General features: G+C 45.6%; 1 protein-coding gene and 1 long non-coding RNA gene across 3 annotated transcripts; one reads left to right on the forward strand and one right to left on the reverse strand.

The window, feature by feature from the left end:
• Window positions 1-1,285: 1,285 nt before the first annotated feature.
• Fetub (fetuin B) lies at window positions 1,286-17,919 on the reverse strand. Of its 2 annotated transcripts, none has more exons than XM_038345867.2 (8): window positions 17,724-17,919; window positions 11,005-11,242; window positions 10,555-10,665; window positions 8,834-8,921; window positions 6,379-6,542; window positions 5,649-5,747; window positions 3,118-3,204; window positions 1,286-1,781 (listed from the first exon to the last, which is right to left on the reverse strand). In XM_038345867.2, the coding sequence occupies exons 2-8, from the start codon at window positions 11,239-11,241 to the stop codon at window positions 1,410-1,412; spliced, it is 1,158 nt and encodes a 385-aa protein (XP_038201795.1). In that variant the 5' UTR covers window position 11,242; window positions 17,724-17,919; the 3' UTR covers window positions 1,286-1,409. The 2 variants fall into 2 exon arrangements, with proteins under 2 accessions (XP_038201795.1, XP_038201794.1); XM_038345866.2 differs by lacking the exon at window positions 17,724-17,919 and adding an exon at window positions 14,103-14,266.
• Window positions 14,128-22,378, forward strand: LOC119825163. The gene is made up of 3 exons (XR_005287175.2): window positions 14,128-16,770; window positions 18,434-18,571; window positions 20,717-22,378. It is a non-coding gene; the product is annotated as an uncharacterized LOC119825163 (long non-coding RNA).
• Window positions 22,379-22,688: the final 310 nt, after the last annotated feature.

Raw genomic sequence — 22,688 nt, forward strand, 5'->3', positions numbered from 1 at the left:
TGGGTCTTCCCATCAGAAGCGTCATTCATTTGGTGGGTTGACATAAGCATGTTGGTCATCTCCTGCTGTCTACTCTCAGGGCCCTCGACACTCATATATTCTCATACCACACCAGTTCTTAGTTCACTTTCTACTGCCTTTGGAGGAAGATGCAGAGTCCTCAGCTCCTTCTCCAGCACCATGTCTGCCTGCACACCACTACACTTCCTGTCCCCATGTTCCCTGCCACGATGATAATGGACTAAATCTCTGAAACTGTAACCTGCCCCCTCTGTTAAACGTTCTCCTTTGTAAGAGTTGCTGTGGCCATGTTCTCTCTTCACAGCAGTAGAAACCCTCAGACAAAGGCCCAAATAGGGTGACTTTATCAAACTTCAGGCTCGGGGATCTACGTGGAACAGGAGGTGAAAAGACCGCAAGAGCCAGAGGTGACGGATGACTCCAAGGAAACAGCATTTTCCAGATTCAACAAGGCTCATCCTTATTTGGTCTCATGGAGACTGTGACTGCATACAGAAGGACTGTGTAAGTTCAAGCCAAATACGCTTCTAGCGTGGAGAAGGGGAAGTGGACACCCCTCACCAAGAAGCTACTTGCAGCTGATGGTAGCTGCTTAGGGAGGGAAATACGTTTCTTCAACAGAGTGACACTGGGTATGCTGACCACACTCTAGGACAGATCTCATGCTCAGGGGTAGTTAACCGGCACAAAATGGACGCCATGGTTTTCTTTGCTGTGTTTGTTTGTTTGTTTGTTTGATCTTTTGAGGGGAAGATTGACTTTGTGTGTGTGTGTGTGCCCCCTCTTTTTCAAGAGCAAGAAAGAACATAAAGCAGGGAGGAGTTCAGGAATGGAAGCAACATGATTAAAATAAACTCTATAAAATATTTTTTCAATAATTTTTTAAAAGAAAGTATCTATAGTACCTCATCTAACAACATTGTCCTTTTCTCATTAAAAATAAAATTAAAAAAACCCAGATGAAAAGTCACCAGAGACAGAAGTCATAGTCACAAGCCATACAAAGAGCATTTGGGAGAACAGTAGGCTCTATATGTCACAATAGACCCATCAGGCTAAACCATCTAGTGATGTTATAGCTATTCTGGTTTATGTGTGGCATGTCAGTTCTGCATGAGTAAAGATGCTTAAAAGGTTAAAAGGAAAGAGAGCGAGAGAAACAAAAAGATAGTTGGAGTCTGAGCAATTTGTACAGGGTATCACCCAGCATGCAGAACCTGACCAAAGTGGGGATCTCATTTCATTTCCAGCCAACACATCGTGATCAAGAAGCAATAATAAGATGCGTTTTATTAGCCTTTCAACATATGATCATCTGTCTCCTCATTCCCACCACCTCTCATCTGGCTCAGGGACCACATCCCTATGGGGGGCCCTGTATGTGATTCTCAGGGTGGGAGGATCAGAGGGTTGGTCCCCTTTGCAGGCCCTGGGCACTCAGCAGAGCGCCGTTCCTCTCCAGGAAAAGGCAGCACCTCCAGTTTCTTCTCCTCAGGCTCCAGGTAGAGGAAGGAAACATCCACTGTGTCCCCTTGGGGATTCGTGGTTAGATCCAGCTGCACGGGGAAGGCTTCTACCGGACTCTTGGTGCCTTCTGCATCCTTGGTGTCTCCGGGCTTCTCAACGTCCAGGTCAGGGAGGTGCTGGACAGATCCTCTTGGCGCAGTTACAGAGGGGGAGCTGGAGGGGCCTGCGTTTTTCTGAGGAAGTTTCTTGGACTCCTGGCTAACAGCAGGGTTCTCACCTTCTGGGCCCTGTGCCTGAAATAACAATGCTTTTAAATGCAGAATTCTACAGGAATGCTCTGCCGAGTCCAGCACCAGGCAAAGCAGTTTTTGCGACTGTGCATTTGTATCATGGTCTTGAATAGCCTAGGCTCAAATTCCTTCTTGCCTGCCTCAAATCTTCTGAGTGCTGGGATGACAGTCTTCTAAATGCTAACAGAACCCAGCTACAGCAGTGCTTCTCAACATTCCTAATGCTGCAATCCCCGAATACAGTTCCTCAGGTTGTGGTGACTCCCAACCATAAAATGACTTTCATTGCTGCTTCATAACCATAATTTTGTTACTGTTATGAATAATGCAAGTACCCGTGTTTGCCGATGGTTTTACACCACCGCTGTGAAAGGGTCATTCAACTCCCCCAAAGGGGTCTTGACCCACAGATTGAGAATCACTGAGCTACAGGGCTGGGTCTCCTGCTGCAAAGTTTCATAACAAAACAGGGAGGGGCCAAGTGGAACCAAGGCCTGCAGAAATTGGTCAGCAGGCCTTGCCTTTTAGAGCAGTGGTTCAGAGGGCCTTAAAGATTTGTTCAGTCCCAAACAAGTTGCCTTTGCTCCCGGGAGTGGCAGCAGGCGGCCTCTTTTCTTGTTTGTTTGTGCCAGGCCTGATACGGTGCCCTCCATCCAAGTCCTCTCATCGATCCCTCATAGGGGTCAGAACAGGCAAGTGATGAGGGTAGCAAGACCCAAACAGGGTAGGTAGGTGCCAGCGGCCACACAGTTCATAGGGGCAGAGCACGGATGAAACCCAGGCAGCCTGTGTGACTGGATCGGGCTACTCCATAATAAATACTTAGTATTGTGGAGCAGGATTGGACATTTTTGTGGAAGTGAGTCTCCCTGAGATGAGAGAGGTCTCCCTGATACTGAATTTAGCACCTTGAAGGCTGGAGTTCTGCAAGTTTGAAATTCCTTGCTCCCGAGTCTTCTCCCTTATCCCGCAGGACCACACGGTGACTAAGACAGCAAAGTAACTTTCTCTCCTTTCCAGATGGGCTCAGAGAGCCAGAGTAACATGACCTGGATCTTGGAAAAATCGAAAGGGGTGGGGCACAGGCGCCTAGAGATGGATCATCTGATTCCATTGAAAAACACATAGGGTTAGGATGATAGGGCTCAGAGAGGGAAAGGCACGCTCCTGCGCTCTCAGCGGCCCAAGTTGGGGTCCCCAGAACCCACATAAAGGTGAGTGAGAGAACAAACTGCACCAAGTTGTCCCCTTACTCTGTTTGTGCCATGGTACATGTGTTCATGGACTTACATTGTGCAACCACACAATAACAATAACACTAAAAACGAGAGATAAATACCTTAGATTCGAAAAACTCACAATTCACAGAGACAAACTTTTTTCCTAAGGAATCTTTAGACAGAGAACCGTGGCAAAGACCGACGGGCTAAAAGAAAGAAAGACGTCACGTGAGTATTAAGTTACCAGTGTGCAGAGCTCTCACTTTCTGCTTGTGGAGACACACAGCTGCACCGTGCTTTCTACTGCCTTGAGAGAGGGCATGCTCCAAGCGAATTCCCTCTGAATTCTCAAAAAACAACCAACTCCAGCTTGCTTCTGGCAACAGGAACAGTTTTAGGAAATCCATCCTGTGTCTACACACTGCCCTCTGCCTGGCCCTGGGTCTGCCCTTACACAGTGTTCACTGCCTGGCCCTGGGTCTGCCCTTGTGTCAGTTAGGAAGGTTGGTTTCTTCTCTACAGCAGCCCTTGTTGTGTTCTGAATGAAGTTTTGTCTTCTCAGGCAAAACTACTCTCAGCTCCTTCCCTTTTTGTCTATTTGAAAGTAAAATTACTTTTCCGAAATTGTGACTGGAATGAATTATTATTTAGAACTACATAAATGAAATGAAACATGACCTGTAACTCCATGAATGGTTCTCATTACCTGCAATCCTTTGATCCTTTTCTTCCAATCCTTTCCCTGTGCATATGTATTTTCTTTTAAAGCACTAAGATCATATTGCATATGATATTCAGAACTATTTTACCACTAAACAATATATAGTAAAAATATTATATGGCATTGGATAGTATATGGCATTGGATAGTCTTCTATGTTTTTCTTTGTTGTTATTTGTTTTGATGATTATCTTTATAATGGCTACGGCTAGCTAGTATTTCTTTCTGTTTAATAAAGTGTCTTGTAAAACAACTAGATTGAATCTATTTTTTAAAATATATCAAAACTATCTTTTCATATATCTCTAGTCTCTTCCTTAAAGTAAATCCTTATGTGGTGGTGTGAATGAAAATGTCTCTTGTAGGCTCATATATTTGAATGCTTGGTCCCCAGTTGGTGGAACTGTTTGGGAAGGATTAGGAGGTGTGGCCTTGTTGGAGGAGGTGTGTCACCATTTCCACTTCTTTCTGCCTCCTACTTGTGGATCAAGATGTAAGCTCTCAGCTACTGCTCCAGCACAATGCTTACTGGCTCGTTACCATGCTCCCCGCCATGACGGCCATGGATGCTAATCCTCTGAAATTGTGAACCCCAACTAAACCCTACCTTCTATACATTTCCTCAGTTATGGTGTCTTATTCCAGCAATCACAATGTAACCAAGACACCCTAGAAGAATTATTCTAAGGTCACAGTGTAGGAACATTTTCAAGGAAAAGTGAACTATTGCAATAAAATGGTGCCTCAAATTCCGAAGAAGAACTCTTAAGCATACCCACATAAAATTTACCAAAATACACCTGAGCAGATTGTCTGAACATACTCTATATCCTCTCCAGGTCACATGAAGAAAAGGTCAGAAATTCTTTCAGGTGGAAAATCATTAATGCAGCACTGTGCCCCAGCTTTCCCTTCTGCTCTTCATCCCCACGGCTCAGTGAACATTCTAGAGAAACTGCAGGTGCTTGTGGCAAGAACAGCTGGTTACTCCGTGCTACTAGAATTTTCTTACTTATCAAAACGTGTGGGCTTCCTAGTGCTGCACTGTGGTGGAGGGGACTGCAGTGCCTGCACTTTGGTGTCAGCACGCACTGGCCAGTCTGATGGAGTTAATCTTTTCAGGTTCATTTTAAAACAGTTCTCTCTACCCACACCCCTCTCTTCAGGCTTCATGATTCTCTTTGTTTGAACTCTCTAAACGAACAAAGCTATTGAGACAGAAGTCAGATTCACAGTTTTTAGGGGCTTCCAAGGGCAGCAATGGGAACTGACTTAATGGAGATGGGGTTTCTTCTGAGAGCTAATAAAATTATTTAAAAATTATGACGTGGCTATGGTGGCACAGGTCTGTGAATATACTACAAAATGGAATTATCTGCCTTACAAAGGTAAATCTTCTGGGGCATGAACCTCATCTTAATAGAGCACTCATGAGAGTTTTGCCCAGTGTACTCCAACACACCACACTGATTCACATGCCCAGTATATTTCTGATAGTTTTGGGGTGCCTCCTCACTTAGCCTTTCCTTTGTGAAGAGTGGTCCAAAGAATGGAACATGAAACACTGTGCTGTATTCCATGTCCTCTTGTGACTTTCTTCCTTCCTTCCTTCCTTCCTTCCTTCCTTCCTTCCTTCCTTCCTTCCTTCCTTCTTCCTTTCCTTCCTTGCTCCTTTTCTTCTTTCCTTCTTCCTTTTCCCCTCCCTTCCTCCCTCCCTCCCTCTCTTCTTCCTTCCTTTCTTGCTTTTGCAGTTGTATTACACTGATGATGAAATAACTCTTAGAATCAAATAAATCCCATCAGCCCAGTTTCTAACAACCTGAGGGCTGGAGAAGTACCCCACACTCTGCAACTCCTCCAGGGTAATCTGGTAATCTGTGAGCACAGATAGATTATACAGACCACCGCGAGCACAATCCGGAGCACTCACCTCAGAGTCAGAGGGCTGGAGCGAACAACTGGCCTGGGATTCAGTACATGGTGACTCTTTGATCAAATAATCCACAAAGTAAGCAGGGCCGAACACCCACTGCCATGAAAGAAGAGTTAAGGCATTACAAACCTTACCCCAGGGAAAACGAATGTTTGGCAACTGTTCTTCTATAGAACACACAAGCCAAGGCACTGTCATTACACAAACCCACTGCTCCTAAAAGTCCCCACGGACACCAAACCATGTCAGTAATTCTGCGATTTAGAGAACATACATCAGTGCCTGTCTGTTATGGATGTAGAAGGTGCCCTAAACATTTTCTCCAGTGGGCTTATTTTCCCTTTGTCTTACATTTATATATTTATTTATATAAGAGAGATAACACAATTGAAATATAAATGAGCCTCCTAGTCCATAACTCATAAAAGTTGTCTTGCTAAAAATGGTCCATAATCAGTTAGAACTCAGTGCACTCATATCCCCCCAAAGAAATCACATGAGACCATGAATCTGTTCTTCTTGCTTTGTTGGAGAAATAGAATCAAGTCACCTGATACTCGTCGAACTTCCAAGGAGAAGCAGAAGCTCTGCCATGACTGATGCACAGCAGATATGTTAGATGCAGGGTTGGAGAGAGAGGATCTCAGGGTCTAAGCAGACAGGCCTCCTCCTGACCTAAGACCTGCAACTGCAGTCTGTGTAGCTGACCTGGGCATTTGAGTTTTACCTGGCCAGTAACCCTGGTGACTTTGACGACTGAGTATTGTTTTGAGGGGTTCTCACTGTTGAATTTTGCAAGTGACTCCGTGGCAGCTTCCATAACTGTGGGGTCCGACAAGCCAATGGGGCCCGGGCAGTCAGGACATATGGTATTAATCTGTCTTCGAGAAACTATTGATGAAAACAGTTTTTAAATAGTATTAATTTTCAGTCCTAATAAGAGTCATAACCACACAACTCTGCCATAAGCAAAGACTGAATTAAACTGATAATGCCCAGTGTTGTTGGCAAGGCTGCAGAGAGAAAGACATTTTTCTGAGAAAGTGTTTAGTTGCTGGCAGTATGATTGTTAGCGGTAGTAGTACTTTTTATTTATCTCTGCCTTCATCCCTCCCTTCCTCTCTCCTTTCCTCTCTCCCTTTTCCCTCCCTCCTTTCCTTTTTGAGACAAGGTCTCATGTATCCCAGGTTGGCCTGTGTAATCAGAGGGGCCCTTTACCTCCTGATCTTCTTGCCAGGGGCAAGGCTTGCAGGCATGGGCCCTCACGCTTGACTTCTATAGTGCTAGGATCAAAGCAGGGCTTCATGCAAGCTCAACACTCTACCACCTGAGCTAATGCCCAGGCTCTGCACATTATTATTTTTGTGATCAAAAATACATCCAAGTGAGATACTCTTCACCTCTAATGGACTTGTTCATTATTGGGATTTTGTTCAGAAGCACACAGGACTTGCCCAAACAACAGTCTGTGGGCTACATAGAGTCAGAGAGAGCAATGGATGTGGCCCAACACAAAATTTTAAATATACTTAAAACATCATGAAAAAAAATTTTGCAACTCAGTTACACAGTGCTTATGTTCTTTGTGCATGACAACATTGTATTTCAGTGCCAAAACAGCAAGCACATCAGTCCCCTCCCCAATTCAATGCCCTTCCTCAGTACTGCTCCTGTAGACAAGGGCCTTTGAAAGGTTGGTGTTTCATTATTGCCGTGACTTATTTCTCTGTGGTCCATAACACCAAGAATAAAATCTAACACATCAGTAGACGATGTCATGATGGCGGGAACATACCACCTTTGGTTAGAAAATGCAAATGAGTCAGAAAATTAACACCACAATGAGGCTACAGAGAATGGTGATACCATCGGCACAGTTACAGTCTCTTTGGGAGGCGCTGGAGATGGCAGATGGGCACTCATCAAGCCAGAGCATTTGTCTTGAAGTATTTTCAGAGGAACTCCACTGTCTTAATTAACGGACATTTGGGGATGGAGGAAGATGTTGGGAGAGCCCGGTCCACAACTTGCCACTGGTGCCTCATCCCCTTAAATTGCTTCAGACTGGTCCTGTGTTCACACTATAAGCTGAGGCTTGTGCAGTGTTTGCTCTGCTGCTTCCTTACTCCAAGGAAGCAGCAGCAGCATTTGGTCATCTGGAGCTTCTTAGAAGTCAGGCTCTTGGGCCCTGACAGGCCAATGGACTTCGAATCTGCATTTGGACAAGATTCTCGGGGAGAGTGCATGCACATAGCCTGTTATGTGGACACTTCCCACCTCCCGCGCAATGGACTCCTGCTTTTCAATGACCCTCTCTTGTACAATGCAGGGTCCACTTACTTCAGCTGTCTACTACTTTCAGCCTAATTCTTGCCTGTTATTCAGCAACAGTAATGACGTCCAAAACTTGATAGATGCTAGGAAGTCTTTACCCAGGGGAGAGGGATGCGCACCCATATGCTAGATGATACAAGACTATAAATCAAGGTCGTGAATGTTCTGTACTCTGAGTATTTTAGCCAATGTGGAAAAAAATGTGCACTAGGAAAACAATGTTCCTTTCTTAAGAAGAGAGCATCATGAAAGCAGCACTGGGGCATTCCTTAAAGAAGGGGTTTGAGCTCTAGGACAGAGGTCAGCAAGGGCACACTCGGTGGAGGGAAGAGGCTCTAGCAAGTGCAGAGATGGGAACGTATGATGTGTGTTCAGACATATCAGTCGGAAGGGAGACAGCAGGATAGTGGCATAGACAGAAAGGAACCTGGGACCAGCTGTTGGTGCTGTGCCACTCACAGGAGATTGAAAATTGAGGCTTTGAAGCAGGTCCTAGCTCTTGATAGCGATTTAGGGAGGTTTCCCTGGGGAGGATGAGCAAGTAGTGAATGTCAGCGGGTGCCATGGGGGAGACAGAGTAAGGGAGGAGAAACCGCATGCCAGCTCAACAAAGGCTTAGTTAAAGGCTCTTTTTTTTATCTTTTATTAAAATGTACCAAAGCCGGGTGGTGGTGGCGCACGCCTTTAATCCCAGCACTCGGGAGGCAGAGGCAGGCGGATCTCTATGAGTTCGAGACCAGCCTGGTCTACAAGAGCTAGTTCCAGGACAGGCTCCAAAGCCACAGAGAAACCCTGTCTCGAAAAACCAAAAAAAAAAAAAAAATGTACCAAACCCTCCCGTCCCTTACCTGGGCGAAGAGTACAGTTATAAGCAAGTAAATAGAGAACTCTTCTTGGCTTGTTAATGTGAAACATTGCTTTGCATTGGCCATAAACCTGTAAAAAAAAAAACCAAATACACTTGATGCCCTGATGCAGAGAACCATGAGGTTGACACCACCCCATCCCATCAAACCCAGTAGAATTCCACTTTAATGTAACACGGAGTTTAAAATCCAGTTCTGTGGTTTGACGGCAGCAGACGGCTGCCTTTTCCTGAGACCGTCTCAGCCTCCTCACACTTAGGCGCAGACCGTCAAATTCAAGTTCTAACTGCAGGAATGGAGCAGAAACAGCTTTCTATTGCAGCGCTCCACTGCCACATCAGCAAGTTTGTTTTCCCCATCCTCTGTCTTTCGATAGCCTGACGTCAGTGAGCATGGGGACTAGGGAGCCACAGGATGGAGGTGGCAAGGACAGAGACAAGCATAGGAGGAAGTAAGGCCTCCAAATCACGCCCAGAATAAAATGCCCTGGCAAGGAGCTTCAAGTTTGAAGTTACACAATAAAATTCCCTGGAATTTTAAGTTTAAAATTACACAAGAAACAAACTCCTAACCTGTGTGCTCCTGAGCCAGCACGCACCTCTCTGTGGGTGTCCCGTGTATTCCTGAGTGAGCATGCACCTCTCTGTGGGTGTCCCGTGTGCTCCTGAGCTAACACACATTTCTCTGTGGGTGTCCCATATTACTAAACCAACTCTAACAAGAAGTACAAACTATTTGTTTTTCAAAATCAGGTGCAGGTTGCATGTTTGGTCAAATAATGAGGAAAGGTAATTTTGATCAAAAGTTTATTCAAACTACTGAAGAGCCCGTCTTGCTTTCCCTGGTTGTCTGCATGAGTGCATGGAAAAGATCCCAGAATCCAGAGAGTCAGGTGAAAACTCCTGACTTGATTGGTTTTAAGTCTTGTCAGTGGCTGTCTTTGAAAAGTTGAGCTCAAGGCCAGAGAGAAAGTGGTTAAGACACTTGCTACTCTTCTAGAGAACCGGAGTTTGGTTCACAGCACCCACATTGGGTGGCTCACAACCATCTGAAACGCCAGTTCTGGGGGAGGGAGGGTTATGCCACCTTATGGTCACTGTGGGCACTGCATGGATGTTGTATACACATACACACACACACACACACACACACACACACACAAGGTAAGGCACCCATATACACAGAAGAATAAAACCACTATTTTAAAAACAAGAAAGAATGAATTCTGAGACCCTTAGTTTCCCAGGGGAACCCCTGGTGATCCTCACACTTCAAGTCACCCCTTTTCCTATCTGAAAACCTCACATTAATATAAAACCAAGCAAAACAAAACAAGCTATCAGTCATTACTGCTGTTTTCTGCCTTATTCACACACCAGAATCTCCTCTCTCTCTCTCTCTCTCTCTCTCTCTCTCTCTCTCTCTCTCTCTCTCTCTCTCTCTCTCTCTCTCTCTCTCCTCTCTAAGAATACAAACATTGGCTCAGTGACTGCCAAAGGATCTTAGGGCAGAAAACAATTTGGAGGGACATTTTGAGGTCTAGTCAGTAAAAACACAGTAGGACATCATAGGAGCCTCCCTTTCTGACCAAACTTGGTCCTGTCTCTCATATTAGAATAAGCACACAGGCCCTTTGTCTGGCAGGTAAGAAAGAAATGAACAGATAGCAGACATGGAGCAGGCACCTGGCCACAAGGACTTACGGACTCGTGCAAGATCCTTGGACTGCAGTCCTTCCACGCCTTCTTGCTGAGCACGTGGCAGCCAGTTTCTAAGACATCCAATGTGAGGTAGAACAGGGAGCCCATGTCCTCCTATATGGTAGAGTTGAAGAAATACCCCACATGAAACAATCTCAGGACAACTGGACAAATACTTTCTCCCTGAGTGAAGCAAAGTATGTGCGTGTGTGCGTGCATGTGTGTGTGTGTGTGTGTGTGTGTGTGTGTGTGTGTAACAATGCCTTCTACACTGCTGAAACCTAGATGTGACACAGAGTGTCCTAGGGACAGCAAGCGTGTCATAGCACACCTGCTGAGCACAGCTGCTGAAAACAGCAGAGCACCGTGCTTCCAAACTGGAAAGCACCTGTTGGCCGCCCCCTGGCTGGTCTCTGCCGCCTGTCTATAGACTGCCCCAAAGCTGTCACTTGCCTGGAAGTGCTCCCGAGCGTCATGTACTCGGGAGAGACTCAGCACATAGCCATCCTTTTGGTCTGTGTTGATGTTCTGCATGGCGAAGCCCGCAACTGCCAGCACATCAGAGTCATTACAGTTCCGGGGATGCAGAAGATAGGAGCTGGGAGGCTTCGGGAAAGGTTGCCCGGGAACAGAACGAGCCACGCAGCATGCAGCCAGGGCGCAGAACACCAGAAGTCGGAGCAGAGCCATTCTGTGGGGAACCAAGGTCCAGGATGGGGTCGGTGTGTAGAGATGACAGGATGGGTCCCCTTGTGGGGCTTCAAGATGGACTTGAGCAGTTTTAGAACTGCAGTCAGAATGGCTGCACGTAACTTGTCACACTGTGTCCTAACATCACCTTGATCCAAACATGGCATTTTCTGAGTCAATATTTTGGCTAGGATTCATCAATGTCTGACCCTTAGACCTGGATCATGCCACTGGTGTGCATGTCAACAGCCCTAAGTGTCCTAACCTTTTCCCAGTAATCACAGCAAATGTTTGATCAAGACATGGGAGACCTGGCTTCTGTCCTGGTCTCTATTTGAAACACTGGGGGCCTTTCCACCATCCCTCATCCATCTTTCACCTGGGCAGGACCACAGAGGTTTCAACCTTACCAGCTGACCTCCCACCACCTGTCCAGATGAGAGTCCTAATCCAACTGGAATTGAAAACAAGCATGACTCAAACTTTCCCTTTCTTTATTGGGAGGGGGGGTATTTGATTACTGGGACAGGGCAAAGAAAACGGAAAGGGTCCAATCTAGGCAGCAGAGATAGACTTTAAGATGTAAACCCCAGTCTTGATTTGGTGATTAGACTATGCTACATAGTCAAAAATGTTAATGATATACCTTAATCTCATGGGCTGAAGAGATGGCTCAGCCATTAAAGGCTGGGCTCACAACCAAAAATTTCCCTCTTGAGTACACGTATCTGTTAGGAAAACATTGTGCTTCATTTCAAAATTGTATTTAAGGGGAAAAAGCTAAAGCGGCGCACAAAGTTTCCCCCTCACGCTGGACAGCTAGTCTTCCTTTTGCACACAGACAAGTACATTCATCAATAGACCAAACCCTGATTCTGTAAAGAGAAAGATAACGATGGCTGTCGAGACTGACTGTGATTCTTTTTTGTTCTTGCTGTTTTGGTTTTTGGAGAAGGGATTTCTCTACATAACAGCTCTGGCTGTCCTGGAACGCACTTTGTAGACCAGGCTGGCCTCAAACTCACAGAGATCTGCCTGCCTCTGCCTCCTGAGCATGGGATTAAGGGTGTGCACCACTCCTGCCTGGCAGACCATGATTCTTGCCTCTCTTTTTTAGCTTCCATTTAGAGCCCAGGAAGGTTTTACTTATTAGGACTAATGAAAATTTATTTGTTTATTGGCAGGGCCTAGAACCTGCTGTACTGCTGAAGATGACCTTGAATTTGTAATCCTCCTGCATCTACCTCCCAAGTGCTGGGATTAAAAGTGCATACCACCATTCCTATTCCTAGCTACAAAAACAAGGTTTTTTTTTTTTAAGACTTTTCTTCTAGAACTAGGCCTCGCATATGCTGGAAAATTGCTCTTTCATTGAGATCTATCGCAGAGATTTTTGTTTTGAGACAGGGCCTCTCAAATTACCCAGTCTGGCTTGGAACTTAGCCCTGTTGCTTCAGCTCCTCAAGTTTCTGGGATTATAGGTATCCACCACCATACATGACACACACACATATTGTATGAGTGTGTGATGCCAAGAGTCAAACCCTGGGCCTCACTCATAGCAGACATGTATCCTGCTACTGAGCTACATCCATGGGCCACGTTTTTAAAAGGTTTCTATTTAACACACACACACACACACACACACACACACACACACATACACACCAGCAGAAGTTACCATGAAAGCAAAGGCCTGAGTCAGGAAGGGAGCCTGCAGATTAAGATGCCTCTGAAAACCTTCCCTAAGATGAGCAACCCCTCAGTCCCTACCTCCACCTCCACCCCTGCCCAGGCTTTCTGAGTTCAGACAGGTAGAGGTACTGATGCCCCACTAGCTCCCATGTGGCAGACCCTCAATACACAGAGTATCTCAAAAATTCCAAAGCTTTGGGGCCAGCACTATTTCAAACACGGCTCTCTACAGCTCCTGGAGCATGCAAGAGCTTTTCTATGTAGTGCTCACTTCTAATCCACAAACATCTTTTGGGAATGTCTTGTGTTCATAAATAGAGATTGCCAGTCTGGGAAGCTTTCTCATGGGAACCTGGTGAGAGGGACCACAGATTTTAACTGAGAACGAGATCTTCCAAGTAGATGGGAAGAAATGTCCGTCTAGTCTGGATGGGAAGTCAGCATGTGGTAAGCTGTGGCTGACGATAGTGAACTAAGCAAAAGAAGGCTGTGAAGGCTGCTACAGTATTCAAACTCACCGAAAACTTTGATTTCATACGGAACCTAAATATAATATATTGACATGCTTCTAACCAACATTATTGCTACTTAGAAAATTTTAGTTTTATGATAAACTACTAAATAACTTATATTTACTGTGATAAATTTAATTGTATCACAATTGAGCAGAAAAAAAGTTTTGATAGCCACTCACAGCCAACCAGGTGATGATGGCATTTGGTTACTTAACTCAGTCGTGGTATGGACAGACACTCAGTGGAAACTCTCAAGACAACTTCACAAGTCCAACCCGGTGAGAAAACCTGGGTTCAGAAAGGGTAAAAATCCTGCCTGAATCAAGACAAGAACCAGCCTAGAAACCTTCTCTTTTAGCCTTTTTTCCCCCATCAGGTCTGGTGAGATGGCTCAGCCAGAAAAGGTGCTTTCTGCCAAGCCCAGTGACCTGAGTTCAATCCCCGGGACCCTCATGGTAAAAGGCGAGAACTGACTTCTAAAGGTTGTCCTCTGACCTACACAAGAGAGCATGCATGTGGCGCATGCATCACCCCCATGCACACAAACACACAGACAAGTGTAAAAGTATTCTTTTCATCACACCGTTGATTAGAGCACTGACCGAACTCACACTTCAAGTAACCGACCAACTGAGGTGGGTAGCGACTTACCTGCTGGAAGCCAGGCTGCTGAAGCTGTCAAATGTGCTAATCATGGCCCTGCATCAGAAAGCATTCGTGCAGAAGGCAAGAACAGTGGCTGGCACATGGCTAGCCGTTGCATAATGCTGCTACCTGTAACTCACGGGTTCCCATTGTGCAACTGCACAATGCCGGGAATTGAGTTAGGCTGTTTGGCATCAAGAGGCAAAGACTGACGTGGCTTGAGCACGTCCCCAAGGCTCAGAGGGTGGAAAAGTGATCACCTATCAAAACCAGCGGAGAGGTGTACCTTTACAGAGGAGATTAAGTCCCCAGGGCTCTATCTCCATGAGAGGAAAATGTCCACATCGGGTGAGTTTGTTATGCTGAGAGTCCTCCTCTGGCCTTCTGCTGCAGCGTGACACAGCAAGAAGGTTGTCCCCAGTAGACGTCCCAGTCTTCAGGATGGTGAGCGGGATTCTGGGACAGCAGCACAGGATGGACCATGATAACACAATGCAGAACCCACCAACTTTTTCTTAAGTAAACAAGTTGTTGTAAAGATTGATTGACAAAGCCAAATCCGGAGATTATAGTTCTTCAGAAATGGGCTCTGCATTGTGCTTTCAAATGGGAATAACATGAGAAAATGGGCATTGAAACCAGAAATAGCTACTTTTTAAAAAAGCAGCACAAATTGGGAGGTTATTAGACTGGAAAGGCTCTGGAACTTAAATCCCTACAAAACAAAACAAAACAAAACAAAACAAATGCCAAGCAAAGCCCAGGGTAAACTCTGAGACTAGAAACCAACTAGAACTGACCCTAGGCAGGAGCTTTCTACTCTAGCCAATAAAAATTCATTTTGCATGTGCAACCAACAAATAACTTGGATGCCCATCAACAAATAAAATGGATAAGATATGTTGTGTAGACAAAGAATCCATTTTGCTTCTCTTGTTTCTACAACTACAAACTACATTTTACAAGTTTACCCTCTCACAATCCTGGTCTCATAAATCAATAAATTAAAAAAATTAAAGTTTAAATGTGCTGAAGTTTTCCTTTATCAATCCAAAAATCAGATATCCAAATTCCAGGGTTCAACAGAGATTCAGTTTCAGCCAGCAGTGAACACCCGTTTGTGGGGTTCTCTCTGCTGGTGTGTCTGAGGCCTGAGGACAGGTTCTCACTGCACTCCGGTAGAGGCCCCTGGTATAGCTTTAGTAAAAGGCAGATGCAAACATGATTAAAAGCTTCTAAACCACAAGGTACTGGACTTTGATGAAGACCCTGCTTCAGTCCTTGTCCGTGTGCACTAGGCCAGTGATATAATCTTTTTAAAGTTTCCTCATCTATTCAGGGCTTCGAACCATGCAATTGCTAAGGGCCTTTAGATCCAATGGGATGGTGTCCAGCCTCTCCCTGCACTGAATGCCTTTCCATTTTGGGGATGGCGTCCTGCCTCTCTCTGCACTGAAGGCCATTCCTCCTCCAGTAGCTGCTACTCACAGTTGTCAGGAGAGAGCTTGTTTACCATCATCTGGGCTGTAGGTTCCAGTACACCTGAACCAGACCTCTTTCCAGCTTACAGTTTACAGGAGTCCTGGGAGGGGTGGCATAGGGAAGAGGCCAGACTATATGCCCTAGCAAAGTGGTCTCCAGAGCTCATTGATCGTCTCCTTTCTCTCTCCTTCCCACCTTATCGTTCCTTCCTTCCACAAACACTGAACGAACAGCTCCTCCACCTGTGGGTGAAGGCCCAGGGCTGGATAATAATGCTGATGGGTTCTTACAATATGCCCAGCCCCGCGCTAAATACTGTGTTTCTTTTGATGCAAGGATTTAGAAGGCACAATGGTTCCTATTGTATAGGAAATGTTAGAAAGCCTGCCCATGGCTTACAGTGGGATTATAACATCTGAGTTCCTGCTCTTAAGGAGTCGATACTAGAAAAGCTCTGGGGAGACCTTCCGCAAGAGCTGCGTTCGGCCAGAGACGGGAGCCACGATCCAGAGTGTGCCTGATGGGCGAAGTGGGGAGGATGCGCCAGGGATAGGGTCAGGGCGGTATTATGTTCCCATTTCCTCGTACTGTAAACCTTCTCTGCTGGAATTTGAAGGGAGGCTTCGAAGGCCCAGGAAACTTAAGAGAAGCTTAGGAAGTTCCCAAAGTTACAAGACTCATGAGGCCACTCCCCACAGTAATTGCTAAGGTCAGAGGAGAGTCTGGAATGATGCTTGTTCAGTTTCTTAGGGGAAATGTTGCAACTTTTGTGACCCAGATTAGAAAGGACAAGCAATAGGGGCCACGGGGAAGAAAGGGAGCCCTCAGGCTGGTGTCTGGCTGAAGCCTCTCGCCAGCAGGGGAGCAAGAATTTCAACATAATTAATACTTACTGACCCAGAGAATATTCCTTTCATATCTTGAGGTTTCCTGTCAAAATAACAATGCACCGGAGGTTGGTTGGCCTACTCTGGAAGGTTAACGTTATTTACAGTAATAACTTCTCTCCTTCCTTCAGCTATCACCCAGACTTTTATTTTGTCAGTTGTCATCCTGTCCAGTGTCCCCCAGGAACTGCCCCTTGACCTCACGGTGCCTCTTTATCACCCCGTGAAGACAGTAGCCTCTCTGTCAACAGCCGACAGCCGTATGTAAGACTGTTGCTAAAACAGCGAAGCCCTCGCACTCTGAGGTGTGTCTTGCTTTCTTCTTGAGCCTTTCCGATTAACCTTTGTCTTTAAAAATCATATTAACTATCTCTATCAAATCCTGCCCGCTTCATGCCGGCTTACTCTGAAATTCTTCTCTGCCTCAAAGCCAAGGATCTGGTTCTACCTGATTCAAGGGGAACTTGAACTCCCCCACCCCCACCCCCCGTGCATACTGAGTTCACAGCTCACCAAGACAGACTCGGGTAAAATGGTTTCTTTGGTCTGTCCTTGATGCGCTATCTGGGGTGAAGATATATCTGCTGATATCTACTCAGGAATGGTCGGTCACACGTGGGAAATTAAAGAAAGAAATGGATCATGGTATCTGCAGGAAGACGGATCCAATGGAAACCAGCATGAGAAGCAAACCAAGTTAGACCCAGAAAGACAAATACAACATGTTTTCATTTCAATGTGGAATTGAGATTTAAAGTCGTGTGCATGGGTGCATTTGCCGCACTTTTCCTAATCCGTCTCAATTCGCTTTCTAGAAACTACACGCTATTTATTGCTCCCAACGGACCCGGTCCAAGGCCACCTTCCTGCCATTCTGTCTCAGGTCTCTCCTCCTAGAACCTGTCTCTCCCACGTTTAAGCAGTCTATGGAAAAGTCTAGGTGGTTTAAAGCACATTTTCCCATTGACAGTGTTCTCAGGGAAAGCCTTCCTGCTGCGTGGCAAGTGACATTTCCTGTCAAAATCCTTGTTGTAGAGAGGCCAACAGCATAGACTCCGGTTCAAGCAGGCACAGGTTTAATTCCAGTTCTGTACTCACCAATGGGAACCCAGAAAGCATTTTTCACACTACCTAGGCTGGGTGGGAGGACCAATGAAAAACGGAGCTTGGTCATGAGCTTGACCTCTGAACTTCACCAAAAAGACTCTAAACAGGAAGGAAAGGGCAGGGAGGATGTCCGCCCACATTAGGTACTCACAGTCCGGCTGATCCGATGTCCTCACAGGGGACGCCGCACTGGAAGGGGGCTCAGCCTTTGGGCTCTCACAGTCAGGCTTTCCTGCGGACTGGGGTGGGGGAGTCACTTAGGCCGGGACACCAACTCACACAAGCAGCTGATGTATAAACTGGAAGCCTATTTATGAACTGAGGGATCCTCTCCTGGTGTTCCCAATCGAGCTGGAGAGCTGCTGACAGGGTCTCCCACGGATTGCCTTTTTATACCCTGCGAACAGAGCGCCGCCTTGGCTTCAGAAGCCGGGGAACAATACACTGCTCAGCTGGGTTTCAGGGCTGGCTTACACCCTGAATACGAATTAGAGGCAAGGTCTTAGAGAGAATAGGTCCTAATTAGGTTTCGTGTCTTTCTAAGGAGCCACCCAGCCCTTTGTTCCCACCTGGGATTTTCCCCATGTTCCTCGCCCAGAGGGTGTGGCTGCCTCACAGAAGTCCTTCTCCGCCCTCAGAGAAGCTGGTTCCCTTAGCTCTCACTCAGGAGGTGGCTTTATTGCCGAAATCCACCAAAACCAGTACTGTACAAACACCGACCCAGAAAGCCTGGCGGCAGCGTGCCAGGCACGGATAAGGGCAGGTACTCACATGGAACGCGAGGAGTCAGGCTATGTCAAAGGTCTCACGATCCCATTTGATGGCTGTGTCACCACATAGCAGGTGTCCTTTCTAATACAGATGACAACAGCTGGGAAGGCAGCAGAGGCAGGGCCTGACTTCAGCCCCGGTTCCCACGGAAGACTCCGGCTCTGGCACGCTTCCGGTGGAAGCTCAGCTCACTTGCTTCTTTGGGGAATGAAGGAATGCAGGTGTACGGTAAGGGCCAAGTAGAGCATAGGGCAGGTATGCCTGTGGAAATCCCAGCAAATCCCACTGGGGCGGGGTATTCCCGGCAGGGATTCAAAGAAAACTCGAAGCACAAATAAACAAAATCAATCCTTCAAAATATCCGTATTTTCAGAGTATTCCTTTTTGCACGGTTTTGAATTTTAGGACACTGCTAATGTTTTCCACATCCAGAACTGTAAAATCAATAAATAAAACTGAGTAGGGGACATATAAGAAAATTTAATCCAAATGGAAAAAAGAGTGAGCTTGTACTTCCGATGAATGCTGGATACAGCAGAAGGAGGAAAAAGACAGCTCGCTCTACTGACCCAGCTCTTTTTGCCTTTGGAAAGTAAGCATGAAGTAGAATGGTGTAGCAGTTCTGAAAACTGTTTCGTGTGTTGTGATACTGAAAAGACTGCAATGGGGACCAAGAATGTGACAGGAGGCAAGGGAATGCTGGGGCTTTGGTTTGGCACTAGAGGTATCCAGTGAATTCAGATATTGACACAGACCCTTCTGAAGTGATTAATCTTTCCTACTATGTCAGCTGAAGAGGCCTACAAGCAAGGCCTTCCAGACCCAAAAGTGGTTTTTAATTCTAGGTTTTGTTTTGTTTTGTTTTTGAGATAAGGTTTCTTAGCTGTCCTAGAACTCGCTTTGTAGACCAGGCGGACCTCAAACTTAGAGATTTGGCTGCCTCTGCCTCCCGTGTGCTGGGATTAAAGGCGTTCATCACCATGCCAAGCTCAATCCCAGTCTTTATTAGACACCCAGGCTCTTTGACATGGTTGATTCCAGGGAAATGAAGAGTGGAAAGCTGACTTTGTACAGAAAGAAGGGAGGAACTCAAAGAGTAACTTTCTGTAAAAGAAAGCACTTTCAGGGAAGCCATGATCAACTCTTAGACAACCTGAACATAAAAATAAATAATGGCAGTAATCTATTATAGTGAACTAAAAAAATAGTGACCCATTGGTCCTTATGTAGTCACTGACATTTCAAGTCATCATTTTGCAGCCACTATTATAATAACCAAACAGGCAAGAATCATCAGTGTGTGTAAACACAGTAAGCAAAGCTTTCTGTAGGACAGGTTCCCTACAGTATCGCCTCATAGATAACTCTTTTTGGTTTTCGTAGTGTATATGAGTGTGTGTGTGTGTGTGTGTGTGTGTGTGTGAGAGAGAGAGAGAGAGAGAGAGAGAGAGAGAGAGAGAGAGAGAGAGAGAGAGAGACTGCAGTGCTCATGGAGGCCAGAAGAGGGCATCAGACCATCAGACCTCCTAGAACTGGCATTACATGGAGTTGCGAGCTGCCCGACACAGGTGCTAGGAATGGAACTCTGGTTCTCTGCATCCCTTGCTCTTAACTGTTGACCCACACAGATTACTTCTTAACTTTAATGGGGAACTGAGTGTTCAGATAGTGTGTGTGTGTGTGTGTGTGCATGTTTGAGCTATGCTACAAGAGCATAGAGGAGAGACAAGAGTAAGTGTGGATGGGAAGACATAAGGTAAGAGGTGACAGAGAAGAGGCAAAATAGGAGATTCCTACTACAGACCTAGACAGAGTAGGTGAGCTTGTTGCCTTACCTGCCCTTCCTTGTAGAATATTTGTTCATACTGTAAAGATGTGTCTCTGCCTAAGAAGCCTTCTGATTGGTTTAATAAAGAGCTAAATGGCCAATAGCTAGGCATGAGAGAATAGGCAGAACTTTAAGGCAGAGAGAGAGAGAGAAAGAGAAACTGAGAGGAGGATTCTAGGCACGTGATTTCACTCGCAGACTCAGAGCAAGTCGGATGTGCCGGACTAAGAAGAGGGAGCCAGGCCGGCCAGATGGCAGAACATAGATTAAAAAAAAATACGGGTTAATTCAGATGTAAGAACTAGTTGGGAAAAGGCCTAAACTAAGGCCTAGCTTTCATAATTCAAAGTAAGTCTCCAGATCATTATTTATAGGCTGGCGGTCCAAAGACAGTCCTACGAGAAAGTCTGCTACACTTCCTCACCCCTACCCAGGAACTTTTAGTTAGGGGGAAACTGAGACACTTTTTTTTTTTTCTTTTTTAAAGTTGCGACCTTCCTACTTCTCCGGGAAATGTGTTTAATCTCCTTCACTCTCTTTCACAGCTGAGACATCCGTGGAGGTCCAGCGTCTCGGAGCACACAGAGAGTAGGGTCTCTAAGAGGCCTGTGGTTGAAGATGGTGCTCTGCAAATAAGTCAAGAATAAGTATCAAGAAATACTCCTTTCTGGGGATGGAGAGATGGCTCAGGGGTTAAGGGCACAGGCTGTCTTACAGAGGGCCTGGGTTCAAGTCCCAACACCCACATGGTGGCTAATAGCTGTCTGTAACTCCAGTTCAAGGGGATTTGACACCCTGTCCTGGCTTCCATGAGCACCGCATGCACATGGCACACAGACATATGTGCAGACAAAACATCCATACATATTAAAAATAGAAAGGAATTAAAACAGAAAGAAATGCTCCTGTAGGGCATTCCAACCCCTGAGTCAGACTAAAGACCTTGTGACTGAGCTGAGAAGATCCCCATGATTCTGCCCTCAGAAGGCAATGTGCCAGCCTTCAGCCTCTTTGTCAGAGAAAGTATCAACTAACCCTTCCTACATTTCCTGGGAAACAGAGATAGATGCATCATGATTTAAAGGTGTTTGGTGGTGGGGAGAGATTGAGGTTCCATGAAGGAAGCTGCTCAAAAGTCTGAGAAATTAGTTCTTTCTCAGAACCAGTTTCCTCCTCTTGGGTTTAAGAACATCTCCATCCCTCTGAAGGCTGGTGGCAGGAGGCCCTTGGGACACTAGAAATGTATGTATCCAGCCTTCTGACTTCATACCTGTAATATGATCCACATTGGTTAGAGATTGACAACCCCTCAGAGAGTCTATAGACCACAACTTGCTTTCTTGAAATGACATAGCCAAAGTCCTGAGGAATCAGACATCTAAGAGTCCATATCCAGCCACGGAATCAGTGAACCCCCAAATTCCCAACCTTGTGTGCCTCCCAGCCAGTACATGGTGTTTGTTGTTCTTGGTCATCAAGAGCCCTGTTGGGTCAATCCCCGGACAAACACACAATTATCCTTTAACTCCAGGGCAAACTTCCCAAGGCTTTGATCTGATTCCCTGGATGCAAGGATCACTGGCCTCTGGTGGACTCACATCAGAAGACGATGAGCTCAGAGGCTGGCTTGTTTTCACCCTTATCAGTGCCGGTGCTGGCTAAACTGGAGGCTCCCAGCTGGAGGGATGCTCCTGCTGGGACGGACAGAGCCGGATTTACAGATGGGCAGCTTGTTGGATGGAATTTATGACTAGCTGTGTGACTTCAGGTACCGGTGTCTCTCCCGCTGTGATATCAGCTTTCTTATCAGTGAAAATGTAGAGGCTGGTGCAATAGCCCAGTGGGTAAAGGTGATGCTGCCATGCCTGACCGCCTGAGTTTAGTCTCCAGAATCTACCACAGAAAGAACTGTCTGCTCCATACTGCCCTCTGGCCACCACACCCAGTCATGCGCACATCCCCTCCAACCCCAGGCATTCATGCATATCAAACAAAGAAGTAAAAATGTAATTTAAGAAAAAAAACAAGTTAAAAAATGTAGACAATACTTTCATATTTACACAAGACCATGCAGAGAGCACACGCCTAGTGAAATAGTGAGATTTAAGAAGTGATTGTTTTCTTTTTGGTTCCTCTGCTCAAAAATATATGTGCCTGTGAATGGAGCTGGGCCTAGAGGGCTTAAATAAAATCTACTCTAAACTATTCAAACTTTTCTTGTCATTAGAAGATTCTTACCAGTGTGACTCATGTGCTACTAGAAAACCCAGAAAACCTGCGAGCAGTTAGAAAACACTACTTAGTAAACAGTTGTTCAATATCTGAGATTTTCTTCTATACACACACCACACCCACTTTATATAAAAGTATTACAATACTATAATTTTGTATTGTAGCTCGATTATAAAAGCCAACAGTAGATTATTAATAACTAACACGCAAATAAACCTATTTCTACAGTTTAATTTTTAATTACTACATGGAAGCTTTTGGACAGTTAATGCAATTATTAAAACC

Source organism: Arvicola amphibius, chromosome 10, assembly GCF_903992535.2.
Source record: "Arvicola amphibius chromosome 10, mArvAmp1.2, whole genome shotgun sequence".
Classification (NCBI taxonomy): Eukaryota; Metazoa; Chordata; class Mammalia; order Rodentia; family Cricetidae; genus Arvicola; species Arvicola amphibius.

Bases quoted from the DNA above. Each gene is read 5' to 3' on its own strand.
- Fetub (XM_038345866.2), bottom strand. From the start codon at position 14,146: ATGATTAGCACATTTGACAGCTTCAGCAGCCTGGCTTCCAGCAG. The intron at 8,922-10,554 runs GTAAGTCCTTGT...TTTTTTTTACAG, and splicing joins CAAGGATCTTGCACGAGTCC to GTTTATGGCCAATGCAAAGC. The intron at 3,205-5,648 runs GTGAGTGCTCCG...TCTTTCTTTTAG, and splicing joins TCCAGCCCTCTGACTCTGAG to CCCGTCGGTCTTTGCCACGG.